This window comes from Tinamus guttatus, unplaced genomic scaffold (genome assembly GCF_059628265.1).
Source record: "Tinamus guttatus ecotype Peru unplaced genomic scaffold, ASM5962826v1 Tinamus_guttatus_pri_ptg000188l, whole genome shotgun sequence".
Classification (NCBI taxonomy): domain Eukaryota; kingdom Metazoa; phylum Chordata; class Aves; order Tinamiformes; family Tinamidae; genus Tinamus; species Tinamus guttatus.
In genome coordinates this window covers 2004863-2028332 of record NW_028288722.1, presented here as the reverse complement: position 1 = coordinate 2028332, position 23470 = coordinate 2004863, and the positions used below count along the sequence as shown (strand labels likewise).

The 23470-nt window shown below is 49.5% G+C and overlaps 1 protein-coding gene across 1 annotated transcript; it reads right to left on the bottom strand.

The window, feature by feature from the left end:
- Positions 1–209: 209 nt before the first annotated feature.
- On the bottom strand, positions 210–22858 carry METRNL (meteorin like, glial cell differentiation regulator). Its single transcript, XM_088523430.1, has 4 exons — positions 22740–22858; positions 17201–17589; positions 1367–1426; positions 210–658 (listed from the first exon to the last, which is right to left on the bottom strand). The coding sequence occupies exons 1-4, from the start codon at positions 22856–22858 to the stop codon at positions 342–344; spliced, it is 885 nt and encodes a 294-aa protein (XP_088379556.1). The 3' UTR covers positions 210–341.
- Between the last annotated feature and the right edge of the window lie 612 nt (positions 22859–23470).

Below are 23470 nucleotides of genomic sequence, written 5' to 3'. Positions count from 1 at the left end.
ATTTGGGTTTTCTTTTTTTTTTTTTTTATTAAGACATGGAAGTTTTCTTTGTTTGTTTTCCTAAGGAAGACACTAAAAAAATATAATAACTTAATTCGTAAGGACAAGATTGGTTAAAAATCTCGCCTTTCTTGCTTGGCAGCCTTCTGAGCTCGTACCTCTGTTGCTTCCATTAGTATAAGAGCACTGCAGGCTCCAGATGTGTCCTGCGGGCCTCGGCCCGCACTCCTGATCTGTCCACGCTTTCAGTTACTGATTTTGTTCGGAGTATTGACCAGGTCCAGGGAAAGGAAACGCTCCCGGCCAAACGCTAAAACAGATCTTCAGTCAAACAGGGGGCTTCAATCTGGGCCAATTTCACATGGGTTTAGCCCTTTGTCTTTCGCCTCTTTGTACATCCTTTGGAAGTCTTTGAAACGAGGGGCACAGCCTAACCTGGCTTCCCCAAAGTGCATGCGTCCCGTGAAGAGGAAATCTCCATCTCCTGGTCTCACCCCGCACTCCAGCAGGGTCTTTATTTGTCCTCGCCAGTTCCCACTTTCCCCTGTGAGCTGAAAGACTTTGCTCTTCTGTCTGTAAAGTTTGTTAACGCCGACGTGTATTATGGATTCTTGCTCCTCTTCCTCGTTGGTCACGTCTTGAATAGAGCCTCTGATAACTGGAAACAGAGAAAAGGGCATCAGGAAGTGTCACCCAAAACCATGCAGGAAGGGCTGGGTTCAAACTCAGCCCCATGTAACCAGGAAGCTTGAAGGGGAAGAGATTTCCCTACAGCATCCCTGGCTTTTGTCCCTTGTAACTTCTAGACTTCTAGACTTAAGCTTCTATTTGTGACCTTCAGCATGAGCCCAGCAAAGGGCACTCGCATATTAAATTTAAATACAAAAAATAACTGCCTAAGAGAAACAGCACAATGGAGAGTTTTAGCAACAAGATACGCACTTTGAGCTCTCTGACAACGTACTTTCTGTTCTGCAGCCAGAGGACCAGCCAGTATTATTTCCCCTTCAAAAAGGGAAGCATAGAGAACTATTTGAACTTTTGATCTTTTGTCAGCAGCCCATTTTAGGGCAGCAAATAAAGGCCTCTGCTAGATGCCCCCAAGAAGTCTTTAACCCCATGCTCCCATGGTGTCATTCGTTGTCCGTTCTGGGGAGGTGCCACATGTTGATGTCCTTCACGCCACAATGTACAAAACCCCTCTCCTCCCCACCCCAGGCACGTGTCCTCTGTGGGCAGCATTCACTGCTGGTGGAAGCTGCCAAGCATAAGCTGGCGTCTCACACTGTGTATGCAGGTTTGGCAGCAGAAGTCACAGTCAGGAGAGGCAAGAGAGCGGGGGGAGGAAAAAAGAGAAACAACTCACCAAAATCACTAGTGCAGACAGCCAAGAGGACTTCTGTGTCACTGCATGGTCGGCAGGGAGCTGGAGGCAAAGGGTGAGAGTTAGCAAGGGCCCAGAAGATTAACATGGTAAATAAATAGCTTATATTTAACTTAATAAAAAATAAATAAATAAATAAAGTGGCTAAATGGTCCAAAGGCCTGAGAGACATCAGTAACCCTGGGCCCTGTGAGACTGTCGTCATTAAGCAGGAATATGGTTCTCTGTAACGCTCCTGCTGGGATATATTATGCAGCAAGCACCCCCATGCTCACTGAGCGTAATGCAAAATATGTTTTGATACAGGGCGCATTGGCAGCGCGATACGCGGCGAATTCAAAGCTCTCGGAAAGGCTTTGAAGATCATTTGCCTCTTAAAGCCCTGACGGCAGAGCTTCTTTCCTTACGATTTCTATGAAGCGACGCGGGGCTATTTCGCAAGCCATCGAGGCTATCACCACATCAAAGATCCAGGAGGTTACAGAGCAAGGGGGGTGGAACCCAGCGCATGTGTCTGAGGGCGTCAAGGCGAAGCGGAAACTCGAGCCTGTATCTGGTAGAGCTCAAGCAGTACAAAGACCATTTCCTGTACTGCTGGAAACATTTGGATATCTGCACTAATCTAATCAATGCAAGAATGTGGTTCGCTTTGTACTCAGCCAGCTCCTTCGGAGGAGAAGGTACTGTCGCTGCAGTACAGATGTTTCCATAATACCCTACCGAGGCGAGGAATTTGCTTACTATGAGGGTCTGCCCTGCCCAGCGATGCTAATCAAGTCCGTCCGCGGGAGGCTCAGCACCCACTTCTCTCACTGGGATCTGCGTTTGCCCATCAGTCAGGAAAGCGAAAACCCATCGAGCGCACGGCAAAAACCCATCGTGCGCACGGCAAAGACCCATCGAGCACACTCTTCTGCTGGGGTCAACACCTGCAACAGAGCTGAGCTCACACTGGAGACCAGGCGAAGCATTCGAGCTACGGCTTATTTAATCGGGCTGTCTGTGATAAGCTCAAAACTGAAGTTATCATCTCAGTTTTTTTTTTTTTAACTTTTTTTTTTTTTTGCATCTTAACATCTGAAAATACTTAATTACCAGATTCCCAAATAGCTACACCCTTCCTTTTCCCCCACCCGCTTCCCTGAGTGGTTTATCCATCGCACTAAGCAGCACATTTCAACTAGTCTAAACAAAAGCGTAGCTGGTTCCTGCAACAGTCGGCTATCAGCCTTCCCCTGTTAGACAGCACAAGCCATTCTTTAACATAAGACACAGCAAATCTCTTCTGTTTTCTAAGGTGCCAGAAAGGCAGTGATCCAGAAAGAAGGATTACTGAACCAAATCCACCAGATTTGCTCCAGTCAGATGATTAATACAGAGTGTAACACGCTGTTTAATAGGATTAAGACGAATGCAAAATGCACATTTCTGGGCAAAGGTATTTGGAGGAATAATTCCGAATGTTTAAAAAGCTCTAGGAGAAGAGATGAGGAATGGACCAAATAGTTTTGCTAAACCATCTGATCAGCTGGACACTTCCCTTTAGTCAAGCCTGAATGCCTCTACGGCCTTGAGAAACAAGTCAGACTTCACTACCCTTTTGCCCCCCTACACCATTTCACTTCTTTTTTCAGGGAAAATGGGAAATTGTATAATACCATGAGAAATACAGAGCTGGGACATAACTGGAGTACTACAAAGAAGTCAGTCTAAAGATTTCAAGAAATTTTGATTAGTAACTAGAACAAATATCTAAGCGTCATTGAACAGGAAATTATATCAGCTGTGTGATATCCTATAGGGAGTCATTTCATCCAATACACTTTTCAAATTCATCCAGGGTATATTCCGCTCTTCCTCTGCCCTCCCTCTACTCAAACCAGGACCCAACTTAGAGCAACTGAACGATGAAAAGAGACGTAACCTGCAAAACTCCATGAGTTCCACTCAGTTTTCACATGGACATTCCAAAAGTTAAGCACAACCACTGGACGTCGCTGCAATCCATAATCCTAGACTCCAAATTCCACATATTTTGTTCTGCAAAGATCTAATAATAAAAAAGGCATCCCAGTCTTCTAAGGCGGAGTGAAAACAGTTTTGGTTTGGACCAGACATCTCTATAGTTCCGGTTCAACTGGAAAACCGAGGAAACAGCCTGACTAAGCCAATTCTGTTCACAGAGGGAGCACAGGACCAGCAAAATGCTTCAAGTGGTTCCTTCCATTTAAGTAGGGTAACATTATAATACATCAAATGAACAAACATCTGCAGGCACATGCATCATCTCAATTGCAGACCCTACAGAAAATCCTACATCCTTCTTTAAACACAAAAGGAAATTAAAAGCACTCAGCGTTGCTCACACTAGCTCATTACTTGAAACCTCCTTTGGATCCATGCTGACTCACAGCAGCATGGTGGCATGCCAGCTTAGTTAGCAAGCCTTGACCCACACCCATCACGGCAGCACTAGATGTACAACGAGCAGAAAACCTCTTCTGTGGAACAACTACTGCCCCTGCATTCTCAGAGGATCAAATATATCAGGCAAGCAGCAAAAACGAGGTAAGCTAACCCAGATGGAGAGCAACTTGTGAAGGACTTGTACCACTGACGAAGTACATGGACCATGAAAAAGCAAATGGCATCTACTCACTGCACCTGAAGCTTCGCCCCTAGACAGTGTCATAAAAGAAATAAAATCCGAAGGAGGAGTCAGTGCCCGCACTCTGTTTTGAATTACAGCCATAACTGAATCTGGCTGTTTATGCCACATGTTAGTAATTTTAGGGGCAGTTTGGCACTAATTCACTCTGGAGATTGAAAGGCAAATATTTCCTTCGTCAGGAGGCCAAAATGACACACACTCCAACCATGAAACAGAGCCCAGCCTTATTTATACCAAACTTGCAAGAAACCTGTTTTGCACACGCAGGGCCAGTGAGGAAGCCCGTTTTTGGCAGAAATGCACAGAGTTACTGTAGAGGCCACCGTGTCGGCAGGAGCGCACGAGGAGCCCCGCGCACTGGTAGTGTCTCCAGGGCTGCCGGGCTCTCCCAGCCAAGAGCCAGGCGCACAGCTCACACCAACAACGTCAACGTCAGCTGCTCTAATTCCCTTAAACTCGATAAGCCAAAGACCCTTAATTCCTGTGGCAGCAGGGGAGGGGAAGAAAAAAAAAAGGAAAGAAAAAAAAATAAGAGAAGAGAAAGGCAAGGTTTTATTGAAGCCCTCTAAAGCCCAGATGCCTACAACTCAACTACACGACTCATGGCATAATGTCGGCATTGTGCCCCTCGGCTGCCCGCCCTCCTGGGAATGCCTTTGATGGATTTTGACAGTATCCTGACCTGAAGTAACCTGAGGCAGCCCCCTCCCGCCACCCCCCTCCCCAGGCCGGGGCCTCCAAAGGCCTCTCTCTCCACCTCCCCGCAGAGGGAGATGTAATTACATCATTCCTCACAGGCTAGCAGTCATGTCCCAGCTGCTTTGAGCGATTTGCCCTCTGAACCTGATGTTAGTGAGGAGGACATGGCGATACTAACAATAGACTGCACTTGTTGGCCAACAGCTTCACCCACCCCATTGCTGGTCCTTTCCGCAGGGAGGCAGAAACACACAAGAGGAGAGAGGGACATGTGCTGATGAACCACCATGAGGAGATGCAAGCTGCCTTAAGCTCCAGGATCCCCGGGTTAGACACCAAGGAGGAGTGCTCCAACACTCTCCCAGTACTCCTCCAATAGTCTTCCACTATTGGAGCTGGATTAAAGCGCAACTATAATGCTGCAATGTAGCATGAGGCTCCTCGCCCCTTGGGAGAGCTGTGGGGAGGTGTACACACACCTCGGGGCACCTACAGACACAGCTCCAGTGCTTTCCCCGTTGGTGTGCTACACTTTGTATGCAACTCTTCCGCCTTCTGGAAACAGGAGATGGGGGCTATTTGGAAGGCCAAAGTTATGGTCTAGGAGGACAGTATCCTGCAGGACACATTAAAACCCACTCATGCCACATCTGACTGTAAACCTCAATGAAACCAGACAACTGGCCCTGATCTTCCTCTGCCTTTCCCTGAAATGTGTGTTTCTATGGATTTTACACAGGTGGAAAGAGCTTCACCAGGGTCCAAATTGCCTTACCCCAGAACCAGCTTTCAACACCCAAGTAAGAAAAATCCCCAGTCTTCACTGTATTTTGCTCATCTGCTTTCCCATAGCTAGGATGACAACTAGATGAGCCAGGCGGTGGGTCCTTATGCACCGCATCAAGACTCCATTTACTGAGCCAAGACAGCCTTCTCCCTCTGCTCTGCAGCTCTGCGTGGGCTGTGCTGAGGTCACAACATCACTGCTCTGAGAGCAGAGACAGGAAAAGAAGCGCCCTTGAAGCAGAAGTGAAAACGTTTAACACAAAGTAATTGCAGAAAACCACTTTACCGAGGAATACCCTTTGGTTTTATTAAGAAGCTTGCGTGCACGGGTGTGGTGTGGTGAAGGTGGGTAGGGGGGCCGTGCACCTCACGGCTGGCTTATCTGTGCTTCTGGCTTCCTGTAGCGTATGTCATCCACACATTATTATTTCTGAATACTGCTTTGCAGAGCAATCAGACATCTTAAGTACTGAAAGTTACTCGTGAGGCCCAACTAGGGTTGAAGCATTTTCATAGGTTAGTCATAGGTTTTAATCAGTTGATTAAAATGACTAGTCCCTTCTTGCCAGCAACTCAGCAGAAGACATTCAAATGGGCACTGGTCTTCTCCCAGAGCACGTTAGTTTAGCCTAAGCCAGTCTATATTGCAACACCTCGAGCTGAAGCAACATGGGGACAAAACAGACCTCCGTCTCCAGGATAAAAGCTTCTAGCCTGACGTCAGCCCTAGTTCATATGGAACAACAAAAACAACAACAACAAAAAACCTTCAAATGCTTTTTAGCAGGTCTGTAATTGCAGCTATCCTGGAAAGGGCATCACAGGATGAGTCTCCTTCCTGGAAAAGCAAAGCATTGACTTCCAAGAGCAGATTATAAAAAGAGAGATGTGGTTTCTCCAATGGTTGTGCATGTCTGTCTTTTTTTCTTCTTCTTTTTTGAGTCCTACATAGAAATGACTAAGGCTCAGTTGATTCCTAGTTCACGATTTAGGCAGGGGACACGAGTTTATGGACAAACACAACATGAACAAAAAAAAAAGTCTTGCCCTTATCTCGCTTTCACTAAGTGGTACAAAAGTGGTACAATAAACTCTTGTAATTGTTTCTGATTAAGCTTGTCCAGTTTGAAGAAGGTGCTGCTCCTGCCATGAAACAAACTTCTCACCGTTCACATCCCAAACAAAGACCCGCTACTTTACTGTGAAGGTGGGCAAGAACTTGACAACCATTCTGGTTTACTAGGCACTTTGTCCCCATTCTGGATATACTCTCAACTCTTCTCACTCCCTCAGAGCTCTTCCTGAGCAAACCAAAACATCTCAGCTTCAAAACATGCACAGTCCCCATGTTGAACCACCACCTAACACTACACGAAGGCACCTGCATGCCAATGCATCTTAAGTTTAAAGTGAACATACTAGCTGTGAGCTCACGTCAACAGAGCTGCATCCCAAACACCTGCGTTTCACATAATACCTGCAGCCATGCAAATGGAGAAAACGTGGCCAGATGAAACAGAGCATCTCCACAGCTGGGGTGGAAGTTACTGACACCTAGTCACAACACACAGAGGAGCTCTCTCATCGCTCTTTTGTTTTACAAGGTTTTCCTGTCTTTGGATGGGATAGGATTACACAGCTTTCTGCAAACACTGCAGTTTTCCTAGCGTGTCAGTAGGAAAATGCCGAGCCAGGGAGCAAACCCAACAGCGGAGCTCGTGCTATTCCCAACCCCCTGGCTGAATAACCCTTGGATGCAGCTTCAGGGGGAGTGATTCTTAGACCAATCCAGTGTTAGTTCTGTGAATAACATACCAAGAGAGTTTAGTGCCTTTCTGAAGGCAGAAGAATTCATCCTCATCTTTGCTAGAAAGCTCATCTGAGCCCTTGAGGTGTCTGGAAAAGGCAGCTGAGAACAATCTGATCAGAAACAAGGCTAAAAACCCTCAGACTCCCTCCCTCTAGAGCCAAAAGAGGCCCAGTATTAGGTGCAGGAGTGCAAGACAGTGATTCAACAGCTGTACCAAAATCGGGATGCTGCAGCGGAGTCTCTCCCTGGCTCCTTTCCTTGACACCGGGATACTGCTGATCTGATGTCCATGGAGAAGAAAGTGTCCTTGCCTTAACTCATTTTTAACATTCACTTCAACTTGCACATACACACACATTTTCAGAAATGATTTGGAAAATACAGATTGTCCAGCCAGGAACAAATTAAACCTGCAAATAAGTTTAACAAAACACAGACTTTCATACGCTGTGGCACAGATGGTGCCAAGAAAATCGAGTTAATACCACTTCCTTCCTGTGAGGAAAAGAATAAAAAAAGCCATGCTGTAAACCTCACCACCAGAGATGTGATGACCTTTGCATTCTGAGAAACGTTAAAACAAGAGACCATAAAACAGAAATTTATCTTTTCAGAGAAACGTCTTCCAAGAGAGCATTAAAGTCCTAAGCACCAAAGACGACTGTTTATGTAAACAGTTTGAGGAAAGGCTCGGTGCGAGGCGAGCTCCGTTTGCAACGGCTCTTGACATGGAACTTGGCCGGGCAGCTCCAGAGCCCGTGAGCACCGCTGGGGTTGCAGAGCCGGTGCCTTTTTGCCGTTCCAAGACACAGCCCCTTCCTAACAAATGGGCTGAGAGGTCAGCTAGCAGCACAAGCAGCCATTTATTTCAGAAGAAAAAGTGGAGCGGTTTTCATTCGAACAGCATCGAGGGCACTATAGCACACCTCCGGGCCTGCGCATAATTTGTGCCGAGCCAGGAGAAATCCTGAAAAGCGTCTTCTCTTTGAGCCACCTTTTGGCCGGCCCCGCTCAGGAACGCTTCTTGCTCCGCCGGGAAAGAATAATGCTGCTTTTCAAACACCTTCTCCCTTTTCTTCCCTGCCTCCCTCACACTCAGCCCTCTCAGTCGCTCCCTGGACCTCTGCCCCTCGCTCCAGGGCCTCAAGCTCCCGCAGTGCCATGGCAAACATGGAGCTCGCTCAGCTGGGCAGCATGGAAGGGTGAGGAGACCGGCACAGCTCAGCACTGGGGAGATGCAACAACATCGCTCCTGTAAAAGCCCTCCCGTACAGTGCCCAAAAGACCCCCTGAATCATGCCCAAAAGGCCTCCTGAGCCGGCCTTTAAGCTCCAGTTAAGTTCTTTCTGCATGGAGAAGTGCTCCATGCTTGCTAAGATGTCCCAGAAAAGGGAGAACTGAGCAAGCAAAAACATGCCTCTGCAAATCCATATTCTTTTACACCAATGGAAAACCATAAAAAACAGACAAAACTATTTGTTTATCCCATGGACGATGCCTCTCTCCTTCCTCAACCTTATTGCTGCCTCTGTGCAAGATTAACGTGCCTGAGCGGGTGCAAGGCTTTCATTGCTTGCCTCATGCCCTCCTAAAATTCCTTTGGAAAAAGATTTCTTTCTTGTCATAAGGAAAGTGTCATGCCAGATCTAGGGGAAGAGAAGGCAAGGAGGAAAGCTTTGACGCACAGCTGATACAGCACTCGGGGAGAAAATGGAAAAGGAGCTGGTTTTTACAAGTGGCTGTGTAAAGTTAAACCCTGAGAGCAGAGCAATGACAGATCGGAGATTAAGCGAGTATTAAAACAAACCAAAAGTGTTTGCACGTGTGTCCACACAGACCCTTCTCCTTCCTGTTTCTAGAAATCACCTTATTTTCAGCATATGGGTGACCTCTGAAGGAACATGGCCAGTCTTCATTTTCAAACCATTTTTATATGATCTGCCTATTCTTGAAGAGGGCTGTGCAAGAGCTAGATCTAACCCTGTGAGCTTGGATGCGTTTTCATTTGCGTTAGGCGTCTCGCGTTGGCTTGGGCCCAGCTGAAGCGGGTGTCAGGCCTCCAAAGCTCTGCGGGGGCAGAGGCTCCTGCCGTACAGACAGAAGCAGTGCTGGAGGTGCTAAGTCAGTAGCGAACCATGGGCACAGCCAACAGTAACAATCATTACCAGGTTTCCCAGCTTTGCTCCGGAAAGGGTTCAGACAACTGTATTTCGGCCCCTCGACACAGTGTCAATACCAGTGGCAGGAGGAGTCAAGGCCCAAGTCCCATCCAGGAGTCACAGGTGGGCAGGAAGGTATCTTAGGTGGTCACAAGCCTGGTCACAGAAGCCACAAGAAGAAATAATCCTTGGAGAACTTCGAGTCAGCAGCAGAAGCTAATGCAGGATGAGAGCAGGCTGTCCTCTGGCTGCAGCTTCCTTGACCCAATATGTAGCATGTCAAGGTCCAATTTAGGATACCACTGAGCAGCACCTCGAGTGCAGCTTGCCCTCCACGGGTCTCTGCAGTACTACAGCCCACACTTCCTCGCTTCGGTAAGACATTAAGGCTAGAGAGATTCGCTGCACATCACGGCCCTAACACAGGAAAACTCCGGCCCACGTTTCAGTGGGTTTCTATTCCTCCAGGAAGAGGGGGGAGGAAGGGGGCAAGAAGAGGAATGCCCATTCCCCGCAGCCTCCCAGCCCCTTCCTCAGCCCCAGCCTCAGGAATGAGCAAACTAAACAGTTTTGCCGAGCCAGCACGCAGCGTTATTAGCGACTGCCAAGCAACTGGGCTGGATCGCAGAGCGGCTCCGTGGGACCATCTTCCGCCCCGCGGAAAGGTCAGCGCGGAGCGGAGCCCCAGCTGCCCGCACAATACACCTGACTGCGGATTGCCTCGGCTGCCCACTGAGTTGAGAAATAAGCTAACGGCTTTCGTGGTCAGTCTAGCAAAAATAACCTATTTTCTTGCCCCCCTCTCCCCCGCAGCTGTGTATTTATCATCACGGCTCCTTTGTCACCTCTGCAAAACCAGAGTGCTGGCCCAGCAACTGCGAAGGACCACCAAGGTTAGGGACTGCCCTCCAGCTCATTTTTTGGGAGAGAAAAGAGAGATTTATCTTTTTTTTTTTTTTTTAATAGCAAATGGCTTCTCCGTTTAACATTTTTGACCCAACTGAGCCTCTCTTTCCCAAAAATGTCACCCCCTGCTCAATTTAAGGACACGTAAGAAGTGCATGTGCATAACCAGTGCATGCAAAATACACAGTGAAATTATTTCAGCCAGGCAGAAACCCAAAAACACTTTGCTTCCAAACTCTCCTTCTCCTCCTTCTAGTCAATCATTCACTACAAATCTCGTCCACTTCAGGCATATTAATAGTTAGAAATGGTTCCTAGTGCCTCAAAATAAATCCCAGTCCACAGCCAGCACAATCCATTTAAATCATGAGCCATGAAACCCTGTTCAATGATAGTCCTTCAAAACACAGCTTCTTAAAATGCACTTTTTAAAAATAGATATCAGTCTAGGGAATTTTGTTTATTCACTTGTATTTAGTTTTATAGTATTTTTATATATCAGAAATAAGACATAAAAGTGGTACTAATCAAAACCTCCCTGCAGAGAGGGTGAGCATACAAGCAAAACTTTCAGAAAATAAGATATCCTACAGCACTAGCCTAAAAATGGTCCCTCATAAGGCCAGTAATTGCAGGTGGGGTATTTTGAGCAACTGTGTTGCAAGCTGATTTCTGGTAAATTGGCTTAAAACTTGCTGTTGACCTTTTAGGAAAAAGAAAGAAAGAAAAAAAAAAGACATGAAAAATCAACAGCCGGCTTTTTAGCTGCACCGGAAAGCCTACCTTACACATCACCCAGACAGCATTAAGTCACTCTTAGAGAACAGATCCCATGTGTTGCTTTGCGGCTCATTATGCATTTCACAATCGGTTGGAGCAGCGCTACATAAATTCTGTCCTGTGCAAATCAAAACAGACCACACTTGGCTTTATTTATTTTTTTTCCCCCCCAATAACACAACTTCATCCCAAGAGGCACTGGAGTTTTATCCGGTGCACACAAGCGGAAAGGGATATCACCCAAATCCTTTTCCTCCTGTTGTGGGGAGGATACACAGACGCCAAAACCATTAAAAGGGCAGTGTCTGCCCCAGTCACGCAGGGGTGCTCCCCTCTCCGCGAGCTCCGCGACCGCGAAGGTCTCGGATGGTTGCAATGACTCAAGTAGAACCTGGCCAAAGCATAAAGGTCGCGGGGACTATCAGTTTAAGTGTTTCAAGAGCCTCTTTCCACCACCTCTTGTGCTTGCACTGGCAACAAGCGCGCGGGGACGGAACCACCTTCCACGCTGCAGAGGCCATGGTGCCAGCCACGATTTCCTGCTCCCTACGAGAGCAAAGCTGCGTCACCAAGAAGTGAAAATGCCCCAACACATCTGCTGCTTTGGACCACAAAGATTAGCAGCACATTCAACCCCCAAGCAAAACAAAACCAAGCTGGACACCTGGGAGTAGCCAGAGGGAAGCGGGACCTGAGGAGCTGGAAGGACAACCCCATTTGGGGACATCAGCCACAGAGATAAGGCAGATTGGTGCCCCACATCGGCCAAACCCCCACCCCATGAGAGGAAGGAGCAGTAGTTGCAAGAGGTGCTTCAGAAAGCAGCCTGTGAGGAAAAACGCTGGCTCAGCCCACATGCTTAGGGGCTTTCTTAATTTCCAATCCAAGTTTTCCCAGGCCAGTGAATTAACTGCATACAGGAAATAGCTAGATACTGTTCTTAATTATTTAGCTGGATTTTTCCAGTTTTGCAGATAGCTGCTTGAGTGTTTACCTCCTGTCTATAAATATGCTCAGCCAGGTACCCAGCATTAATAAGGAAAACTTAGAAAACAGTTACCTGAAGCTGCACTAAGTGGGGAGATGCCATCAAGATAAAGGGACATTTTTTGTTAAAGTTTGACTTCTTTACCACACAAACGCAGGTGGGCACAGAAAGTACTCGGAATTGAGCTCCTGGGCTCTCACACCCAAATTATAGACCTCCACATGAAACTGGAGAGACAAATTATAGAGCTTACATAAAATTAGATCCATAGCCGGGTGATGTTCCTCAAACATAGATTTTAGGCAGCAAAACAAAGTGGTTTCAAGGGGGGAAGATTCACCCTCTTTTCCAAAAAAAAAAAAAAAAAAGAGAGGTCAGATCTGCGAATTCCTGTAACAGACTAGCTGAGCAGGAGCTGAAGCTGTGGAAAAACAAACCACTCTCTACAGGACTTCATACTTTTCACAGCAATTTAATACGACGAGCTTGTGAGAGGCTGCCCGCCTGCTGCCAGGCCTGGAAGAGATCCGTGCTCCTCTAGAGCGGCAGGTTCCCTGGCTCACATGGGTCATCGCATACAGAAAACTTCTAGGAGCTCTACCGCCAAACAAGGCTCTTGCCAAACCTCTGCCTATCTGCCAGTACAAGAGAGATCCAAGGTGTTTTTTTCCAAAGCAAGCAGAAAAGATTAAAATCAACAGAGTTCACCAACCGAAACGAGTTCTGCTGCTTCTCAAATGGCCTCTGGCCAAAACATCACAGTGCCTCAATTCTTCAGTTGGGCAAACACCAAGGTTTAGGAGCCTTACTCAAAACACAGGCTGAAGTTAATGGGCCATCAGTGTAAACCGGAATTACATAGGGGTCCAATCCAAAACCTAATCTGCAATCAAAAGCATTTTCAGTCACCCTTTGCTTTGGGCATCCAGAGCAGAAGGAACCCATCAAGATGCCCCTTGTTCAAGGTGAGCCTTGTGGCAGTCAGCTATCTCACAGAAATGGAGACAACTGCTGTAGTTCCCTTCTCTTTGCTGCTGTTCCCAGTTCAAGGAACTGCAACACTGAGCTCCTCCAGAGCAGAGGGGAACCCACCACCACCAACAACTGCACCCGAATTGAGGGATCCTGGCATGCACCAGTGGGCAGCACCAGCCTCTTTCACACACCATGACACCATGTGAGGTGGCAGCCCATCATGGAAGATCTCTTTCATAGGGGAACCCATATCTCAAAGCTGGGCAGATTTAGGAACTCCTCTGCAGATAAACTCACTCTCATTAAGCACGGTTTTCCTCTTACTCAGGAGGCATTTTTCCCTCCAATGGTGGGAGGACGGTAGCCAGCAAAACAAGACATTTCGCACTCAAAACCACTCTGCGCCAAACATTAATCTGGGTGAAACCATCAGGATCTAACACGTACTCCCTGGAGCTAGGGAAACCTTCAGGAACATGGTGGGTAACGCCAACTCAGAACCAAGAAAGGGTTAAACCCCCAAAATTCAGAAATATCATACTGTGTGCTGCATTAGTCTGCCTTCTCAAGAAGGTGGAAGGGCCTATTCCAAACCTGTGCACGTTCCCTCCTGAATTATTTGCTCAGCTCTGATTAAATGGGAAAGAATGACTGTAAACTAATAAAACTTGAGGTTTTCTAATTAAACCACAGGCATCGTGCCAAGCATCGCCGATTCGTGGATGCACCCTGCCACGCCAGGGCTCCGAGGACACAACAGGTCATTAAAGTATTAAAGAGATGACTTATACTCTTTAATCAGAGCTGGGGTGCCGGGTGAGGGAGCGCGAGGGCAGGGTGCAGTGATTATCACTAGGAAACAAACACACTGTTTAGGGAAACGTGAGCAAAACTGGTCCCAGTTATTGCCCCAGGAAAGGCGTGCACCGAGCCCCACACCTGCGCCTTTCATGACAGACCTCTGTGCTTCGCTACAGGAAAAGAAAAAAGAAAAATACAATGCCACACTTGTGATTTGTGATAGCCCTTTGCTATCGGACGCGCTCGGGCACGAAGCCGCTTGCTCTGCCCCGAGCTGCAGCAGCACCTCACGCTTTCTCAGCTCTTCACACGTGCTCCCTGCCACACCGAGCTCTGTCAAACTGCAGCTCGGGGAGGGTCAGGCTCATGCTTCATGTTTACAGCAGCCAAAAAAAAATCATAGGCGAAAGCTGCAGCCAAAGGACAGACATATTCTTGGACCTTACAGAATCTTCAAGGTTTTCACCTCCTTTAAAGTCAACGTTTGCCTCTGGCTCGAGCCTCCTTTCCAATGAAGAGGCTACCAGTGATTACAGTCCATTGATGGCGAACTTCCTCTCCCAACAGACACAGTTCAGCAAAGGACATTTAGTTGGAGGTTTTGCAAAAACACTAGAAGCAGCTATAGAAGAACAGAGGTCCAGGAGCTACAAAGAGCCACAAATATATTGCTCTCTACAAGTCTCACAAGGCAGCTACTTGGCAGTTTCCCCAGACATATTGATATTTATAGGGGGATAAAAGTGCTCATCTGAGGAGAGGAAGAGGCACAGAGGGCATTTGCATCACGTTTTCATTCCCCTAACTCTGCCCTCCCAGAGTCAGAGGGGCTTGAAAAACTGTCAAGAGAAACCACTCAAAATGCAACCAAGAACCCCAGACGAGTCCAAAGGACCCGCCGGTGAGCTACTAAAAAGCCCTGTCTGTCCAAACAAGACCCTTGGAGCACGGAGGAGATAACCCACCACACTGCTTTAAAGCCAGTGCCGAAATTCAACCAGTGTCTGGTACAGCTGGAAATACGGCAGGCATAGAAAAAGTGATTTAATGTGCCTATCAAAGAGGGAGGCTGTAATTGGATTCAGTCCTCGGTTTAACTTCTGAACTGTCCCCGAAGAAAACTCCCATCAGCTTTTAAAAATCTCCAATGTTTTCTGCGGAACGAAGAGGACTAAGTTATGAAAACACAGCCGCCTGCACCGAGCTGTGATCTCAAGTCTGCCAGCAGTGAGTCGACGTTAGCAGAGCTCGAGAGAAACCACATCGATTTGCAAATTAAAACCAGCACTGACGGGTGCTATTTCTCACGTATTATTTTTACCTATAGGTAAAAGCACATAAAAACTACAGGACTTTTCTTGCTAAGTTTATGATTGGCAAGTTAGTGATAAGCAAATGTCTCACATCTTCACAGCCTATCAAGAAGAGAAGTCCTGAAGCTGGGAACATTTTCCAAATGACCAATTAAGTATTTAGTGGCTTCGGCAGTGGAATTTCACTGTGTGGAATTTCATCCCTGCAGAAATGATCCGGCTGCAAAAGCAGCTCTGCAGCAGGTACCCGGCTTCCCCTGCAGTCCTTGCACTGCTCAGCAGCAGAGAAACCCACTTCATATGCACAAACCTGGCATCAAGCTACAGGTTGCCCACATGTCATGGGCAAAGAAGGCAATTAAATAATTATGTTTATAAATATATAATATATTTTGGTTTAAATGTATTTTTTTGGTTTAAACACGCCATCTATCAGCTATTGGGGTTACTGCACCAGCCCTCAGCCAGCTCCTGCCTCACGAAGCCAAGAGGCCAAGGGATATGTGAGCGGGAAGTGCCTCATTCGGCCGGGTGCACTGCCAAGGCAGCACGAGCAGAGCGGGCAGCGTGCGCCCCAGCGCCCGCACCCAGGGCCCTGCTCTGGGAGGCAACTGAGGGAGGGGAGAGATGGGGACAGGCATTCTGTAATGAGTAATTTAATTAAAAAAAAAAAAAAAAACAGAGAGGTGCAAGGGCCTCCGAAATCCCAATGTCGCTTAACAAGCCACACCACTGCTCTGGGTGCCTCATTTAAAGCATCGGTGCAATGGGATCTGGACAGCCCCTGTGCTGCCCCTCCGGCTCAGTGTGGGCTTCGTTTTACCCCAGCAATATCATTGCTAACACGCTAGGAAGACTCCTTCCCCTTGCTGTGACACTGCTTTCTGCACTTGATGCCACTGCAGGAGAAATCTGCCTGCCACCACGGCCTGCTTGCTTAGAATACCTGAATTATAAACCTCTCTGGTCATTTGGGACACAATAGCCTAGAACTGCTGTTCATGAGGCCACTGTGAAGATCTGCCCTGCCAGGACTGGGGGAAAAAAGCTACCGGGATTCCTGCAGGACAAGCAACATCCACTGGGACATTTTTAGGCGTGCTGTACCCATTCCCTCCCATCTACTGCCACTAACGCCAGTTATTCTTCTCCTCAAACTGTCTAGTTGAGTAGCATAATTAAATTACACTCCAAGCAATTGTGCCCAAAAGGTATTTAGTATAAAGCACTTCCAGGCTTGAAAGATCTCTTTCAGGTTGGCTGTTCCTCCTTCCTACAGACTTCTGACTGGGCTAAAAGTCCTCTCTCTCTCATAACAGAGAGAGAGGTTGAGAGGAGACAACAGCAGTACAATAAAAGCACGCTCACGGCATCGGAGAGTTCAGCCCTAGCACTGTAATGTGCAGTGGGCAGAGCTGAGGAAGGAACACACCATTTTCCTTGCTAAAAAACACAATAATTAGGTCAGCAAGTGGCTGTACTTGCAGGGAGGAAGAAAAAAAAAAAAAAGCACCCACAGAAAAGGAGTTCCTCCTTGTTTAAATGTTTATTATTCAAAACATGCAGCGGGGGCTTAAAAACTGAGTTAAAAAGTAGTTAGGAAACGGTTAGAGCAGGGCTCAGGAGCCCAGTTCACGCCGGAGTTCACTGCAGGGCAAAGGCAGTTCCTGCCATTGCCCCGGGCCTGAGAGGGGCAGGGGGGGAAATCGCTCACGACGTCGCCCTTAACAACTCGTCTGGGATTCCGCCTGTTCTGCCTGCATTACCAGCTTCCAAAAAAAATCAATTCTTCGTAATAGCTTGTTTATAAAGCATGTCCTTAAAAGCACATGAAATTCAGACCCAGCCACTTTCCCACTAACTCACTCTGCCATCTGTTATGGATCCAATAAAAAACACAAAGATACGACCGATATCCCCAAACTCACCAGAAACTGTGTGCAAATCGGATGCTATCCCCTTGTTCATCAACTCGTACTGGAAGCCTGTAATCTTCCTGCTAATGTCCTGCTGAGGGGTAGCCTCAACAAACAGCCCCCCCTGGTCATAGCCAAAGCAATAGACTTTTCTGGGGCTGCGATCTCCATCTCGGACCAAGAGTTTCAGTTCTCCAGTTTTTTCCAAATAAATATTTGCTCCTGCAGAGTCCTTGAAGGGCTTTATGCAAACAGTCAAATGCTTGAACGAGGCAGGTGAAGTGTTGGGGCGCAGATTGACGATGAGTGCTCCCGTGGGATACATCCACTCGATGGACCCTTCTGAACAGCGGAGGTAGACCTGCTCCACGTCCTTCTTGTGCGACTCGTGAGTTAAACCACTGGGGAAAGAAAGAGAGGGAAGTCAGGGAAACAACAGAGCTAGTTAAGAGGTTGCCATAACCTCAGACCTTCAAAGGGCCACATCAGCAAACACAGAAAAATCTATGGCATTGCGAGTCCAGCGAGCTCAGCAGTGCTTGTTCTCTTGCAAGACTGTAACCTTAACAGTGTGGGACAATTCTAAATTGTCTCCCAAAAGAGAAAGTTAAACCACTAGTAATTGACTTCAAAAGTAAATAGGATATAAGCACATGATCAAAAGCAATGAAATTACTACAGCCTCAGCAGCTGTCCATCAGCTGAGCTGCGGCAGAGGACCTGGCGCATACTAAGCGAGACGCGGAGGGCTGACCTCCCGTCCTGGTGGCTGACAGCAGCACGTTCTCCAGCTTCGCGGACCTGACTCCACCTTTTCCCGAGTGCTTTGTTCCCCTTCCAAGTCTATATTCCCAGTGGCTCTTAAACAGGGAGGGAAGCCACGCTCAGTCTGTGGACCAGTGCAAAGGGATGCCCAACTTGGCAGCCCCAATCCCCAGAGAAGAAAGATGACATTGTCCTCTCCAGCCAGAGCTCATTGAATGTTAGTCGTCTCCTTGGTGGATGTCCCATCTTCTCTCATCTCACCCCAATATGAGGTATAACTGAGCTAATGATTTCACTCCCCATCTTCGAGGGGTTACGAGCAGGCACACAGTGAAGAGCGGACACATGGCCAGTTACTACGGCACTGCCGCAACCACACAAGCCACCACCTCCCAGGGTCACCTTCAGTCCCGTGACCTCACTCACAAAAGCTGGCACCCTTGCAAAACATTAACACCTCGACAGCCATTTCAAGGACCAGTGACCACAGAGATGGGACAGGAGAGCAACACAGAGATGTCAAGGTCAACCGCTACCCTAATGGGAACAAACTGCTGTGCCCAGGACTGGTGAATTCCACAACTACCTTGCTCACGGCCTACAGTAAGGACAACTCTGAACAACACTTGCTACATGTCCCCAGTAGTGGCCCCAACCGCGTGGGTTCTTCCACCCAGAGCAAACTTAAAGTACTAATATGACCCTGCACTCAAGTTAAAAGAAAGCATTGTGGGAAGCCTGGTTTATTGGTTTGGTGACTTAGACCATTAGTCAAAAATCTCTTGGTCTCATCACAAACCGCTTAGGGGAGTACGAGGAAATCACTTCCCCACCAAGGGGAGTTTGTTTCTCCTTATGGTACAGGCTCAGTGCACTTTGCTTCAAGCCATGAGCATCTCATCCTGTGCCTGTAGAGCAGCACCCAACTGGAGACCATCTACCCAGCTCCTGGGTCTGCTCTGCACACTCCGGACAAGTGCCACAGAATTCCCATTACACACAGAGGAACCAAGGCAAGGGAGAAAAAAACCTAAAATGAATTAAGCGACTTGTCTAAGGTTACACAGGAAATCTGTGGTAAATAAAGAACATATTTTAGTCCAGTGCAAGTAGTGACATCAAGCTCTAGTTTCTCAGCAGAAACCTCCAAACATGCAATTCCCCACCTCAAAGATACATTCAGGTGCTGAACAGGTTTTAAATCCAAGTCAGCATTTAGAAAGTAACAAGAAGCCATGTAGAAGGAGGAAAAAAATATCCAAACCAACATATGGTTTGCATTTACTGCTGACGTGACTCATTATTCTGAGTGTCAGGGTGACCCACTTGATAGAGGTTACACGAGGAAGCTCAGGGAGAAAAAAAAAAGTCATATTTAATAATAATTGTGCCTGCAAACATGTGCTTTTGAATAATCTTGAAAGCCACATCAAGAGCCCAGATGAGGAGAAAAGTAGGACAAGTCTTTGACCTCTAGTCTTTTGCCCTCAAATTCAGTAGTGCTTGACACGTCCAGGAAACTCAACTTTCAGCAGGATAGTTCAAGTTGACTGTAAAGCTACATCTGGTCCCCAAAGGCGGCCCTCACGGCAGCGCGCGATGCCACTCAGCCGCCAGCGGAGCCGCCGCCGGCTTCGTGGCAGGCAGTGAATAAGCAGCACTGCAGAGCGCAGGGGCCAAGGCAGCCCGCGCGCGGCCCCCGTGCCGCCCCACAGGACACCAGGCAGCTGGGGCTTCCTCCGGCCGCTGGCACCCGGCAGCCCCGGCACTTGACAGAAGGGAGAGACCAGGGGCAGAAGTCCCCGCTCCCGCAGCGACTCATACTTGTTTTGTTCAGAGCTCGTGCTGCTCAAGCAAAAAACAGGGCGGACTCCAAAATTACCTTCTGCAGCCCATTAAATCCCACAGGTGCAGGGTGATGCCATCAGACAGATGCATGGAGCACCCGTACCTGTGCACATTAAGCCTTTTAATGACGGGTGACTCAGATGCTAAGCAGATTTCCAAACGCGCCGGCGTTACTCAAGAGCCACCACCTTCGTGCAGCAGGACCTGTCACTTCGCTCTCCGTCAAAACGACACCTGTCACTGTGGCGAAAAGTGGTTCAACATTGTGCTTAATTCTCCCTAGCTGGTCATGCGACACACCACGGCCACAGAGCAAGGGAGGACAAGGAGCCGTTCTTTTTGTTTTTGCAAGCTCACCCAAGGATTTGGGTTTTCTTTTTAATATATGGCAAAAAGAGCGGACAATTTATGGTTACAGTTATGGATGAGCCATCTTTCTGCCCCTCAGATCTCTGTTTATTGGGACTTGCATCTCGAACGAGTACTGCTTCCTCACAGCGATCCCGGGAACACCCCGAGCCACGGCAGCGGGCTCTCGCTGTCCTCCCTTTCGGGTTTCACCAGCAATGCCTCCTCGGCAGCGCCGGTGCTCTGCTCGCAAAGGAAGCTGCTGTGCTGCAAGGTGCAACAGGAGTCACGCAAAGAGGAAAAAGGTGATGCAGGGGGTGTCGGGAGGAACATTCTCCTCTACTTCAGCTCTTATTCCAGACGCTCTCAAAAGCCCTAGAAACTCCCATCTCTCACCAGGTCCTCGGTGAACTTCATCTCCTAGCTGGAGGGGGGATCTACTTAAGGATGACTATCTAGAGAGCGACAGCACTGTCCTGGCTAAACTAGTGCTGCAGAGGGCAAGAGCCACAGCAGAGCAAAACTGTCCCCTGCTACTCTCACAGCAACTTTTCAGGAGACAAGGAGAAAATGGAGAAGGAAAGGAGCGTTTTCTCCTGGTTACAGCCAAGCAAGCAGATGGACAACACCATCCATGGAAGATCACAGTCAGCCCAGAGCAGACCCCAAGGAGAAGCCAGGGGCTCTTGCGCCTACAGCCAATAGCAAAAAGGCAAGACAGCCTCTTGCAGAAGACCTCCTGCTCAAAGCATCGAGCGGCCACTGCACTGCAAAATGCTGAAACTGCAGCAAGAGCAATAGCCAGACAGGTGCCACAGTGAAGTTTCTGCTTTCTTCTGGACATGCTTTTCTGGATGTTCTCTCTCAAGCTATTTACTAAGTGCTGCTCTAGCCTAGCGCGTGCTCCGCTGCAGGTGTCAAGCTGGGCACTGCATCAGCTTTTCCAGCGATGCTCATAGGGCTCCTAACGAGGCTCTTCATACCAGCAAGGGATGGGAACTGGGCATTTCTCCACAAGCTAATGGGGACAAAAAGCTTTATAACCAGAACATTTTACTTTTAAGATCATCGCTTTTACATAGATATGTGTATGAAGGTGAGAAAGCACCTTCAGGCTTTCTATAGGAGATGCTAGACTCACAAATCTGCCTGCACCTGCAACTTGGAACTTTTCTGTGGGGGGGGAAAGTATTAAATCTTGGCATCTAAGTTCAGAGACTTTTCAAGCAGTTAAGATTAAAAAAAAAAATAACCCACACACAAAAACAACATATGACTTAAAGTATTTTTATGTAAAACAAAGTTTTTCTGACCCAAATAGCCATTTAAACTGCACTAATTAGATGTTATTTGTTAGTTCATAGAAGTACTGTTTCTGATTTGTCTTTAAAAAAAAATCATTTTTTAACACCAAGTAGACAAGATTTAATGGCCTTAGGACTTCGTGGTGGCCCCCGTTTGCCACCAGCAAGGCCAGAGCTGGCCAGCTTTGCTCCATCCTCTCCCTGCTGAACTCCAGGAGGAGCCGCCCGGTCGGAGCCGCGTGCAGCACCGTCAGCGCGTCCGCCCGGCGCCTGCAGCAGCATCGCCCCAACTGCCATCATCACCGCGCTCCGGAGCATGGGGCAAGGCTGGGGACATTACGGCAGGTCCCCATCCAGGCTGCAGCTCTCACGGGCACAGGAGGGTTGGTGAAGCGGCACAGCACAGCGAGGAGGTTGCTCCAGAGCTAACAGGCTCTGTTCACGGTCCATAGGGAACATATTCACCTCCAAGAGGAGCTGTGGGGATCAACTGTGCAGGAATTGTTCAAGAGCCACCAAAAAAAGTTCAGGGAAAAAAAAAAAAAAAGGCAAATACCAAGCATCTGCGCTGAAGCGCTGTCACACATAGGAAATTATTGCACTGAAAGCCAGCCCAGCTGTTTCTCCACTAAGAATTTTCCCTACTCCAAAGCGTCCTGCTGCTCCAAGTGAGTCTAACTTCTACGTTAAAGAAACCCAGATCTGGCCAGAACGCGAGGCAGAAACGCTGCCTCCGTCAGGACGATTTCGGGGCCCGCTGGAAGCCCCATCCACGGCGGCTCCTCCGAGCGCGGAGCAGCAGAGCAGGTCCCGAAGCCATCCGCACACGCTGCGCGTACTGCGAGCAATTAAAGGAGAGATAATTTGGGAGATAAAACGCTCGGGACCTGCGCAGGTTTCGCAATGAGGCTGAACCGGGAGCGGAGCCGCGGGGCCAGACCCTGCTGGCGGCGAGCGGCCCCCGGCAGCGGCGGGAGGAGGAGGATGGAGGCGGCGCGGGCGCTGGCCTCGCTGCGGGTGCCCCGCAGGTGCAGCGCGTCCCGCGCGCAGCCGCCGCGCCTTCCCCCGGCCGGACGCCACGATGATGGTCGCGGGCAGAAAGTTCTGCGCGGACACGGCACCGCCCTCCCCCCCCTCCTCCTCCTCCTCGCCCCGCTCCTGCGCAGCCCCCCGAGCCTCGCGGAGCCCCGCGGGGGAGCAGAGCGGGCCGAACCGGGCACTGCGTCCCGGGGGCGCGGCGAAGGGCCGGGATGTCCCCGCGCTCGCGCGGCCGCGCTGCCGCTTACCTCCCCTTCCAGTTGCAGAGGTCGCTGGAGTACTGCGCCGCGGCGCCGCCGCCGCCCAGCAGCACCCGCAGCAGCGGCGGCAGCAGCAGCAGCAGCGCGGCGGCCCGGGCGCCCCGCATGGTGCCGCGGAGCGGGGCGGTGCGGTGCGGTGCGCGGCGGGGGGTCGCTACATGGCGGGGCAGCGGCTACCCCATGGCCCGGCTCGCGCGGCGCCGCTCGGGCTCTGCGGCGCGCGGCGGCGCGCGGCGCCCTCCAGCTGAGGGGCGGCGGCGGCGGCGGCCCGGCCTCCCCCGGCCGCGGCCCGGCCTCCCCCGGCCGCCCGCGCCGCCCCCGGCCCGCCCCGAGCGCGGCGCCGCCCCCGGCCCCGCGGCCGCCCCCGGCCCCGCGCGGGAGCGGCGAGGAGCGGGTGGCCCGCGGGGGAGGCTGCCCCCCGAGACGGCTTCCCCAGCGGAATCCCGCAGGAATCCTCTGCCGTGTCCCCGCAGCGGGAAGCGCTCGGGACCCGCGTCCGTGCAGTGCACGGGTCTCGCGTCCCTGCAGCGCCCGGGAGTGGTGTCCGTGCAGTGCCCGGGACTCGTGTCCCTGCAGCGCCGCGGCTCTTCACGAGCACCCTGGCTCACTCCTGCTCTTGGCCGGGGTCCCTGTTTAGCCCGGGGTTGGCTTGGGGCTGTTAACCCTCGGTGGCAGAGACCCTTCTGCAGGGCACTAGGGGCACAGAAATGGCTCCCGGG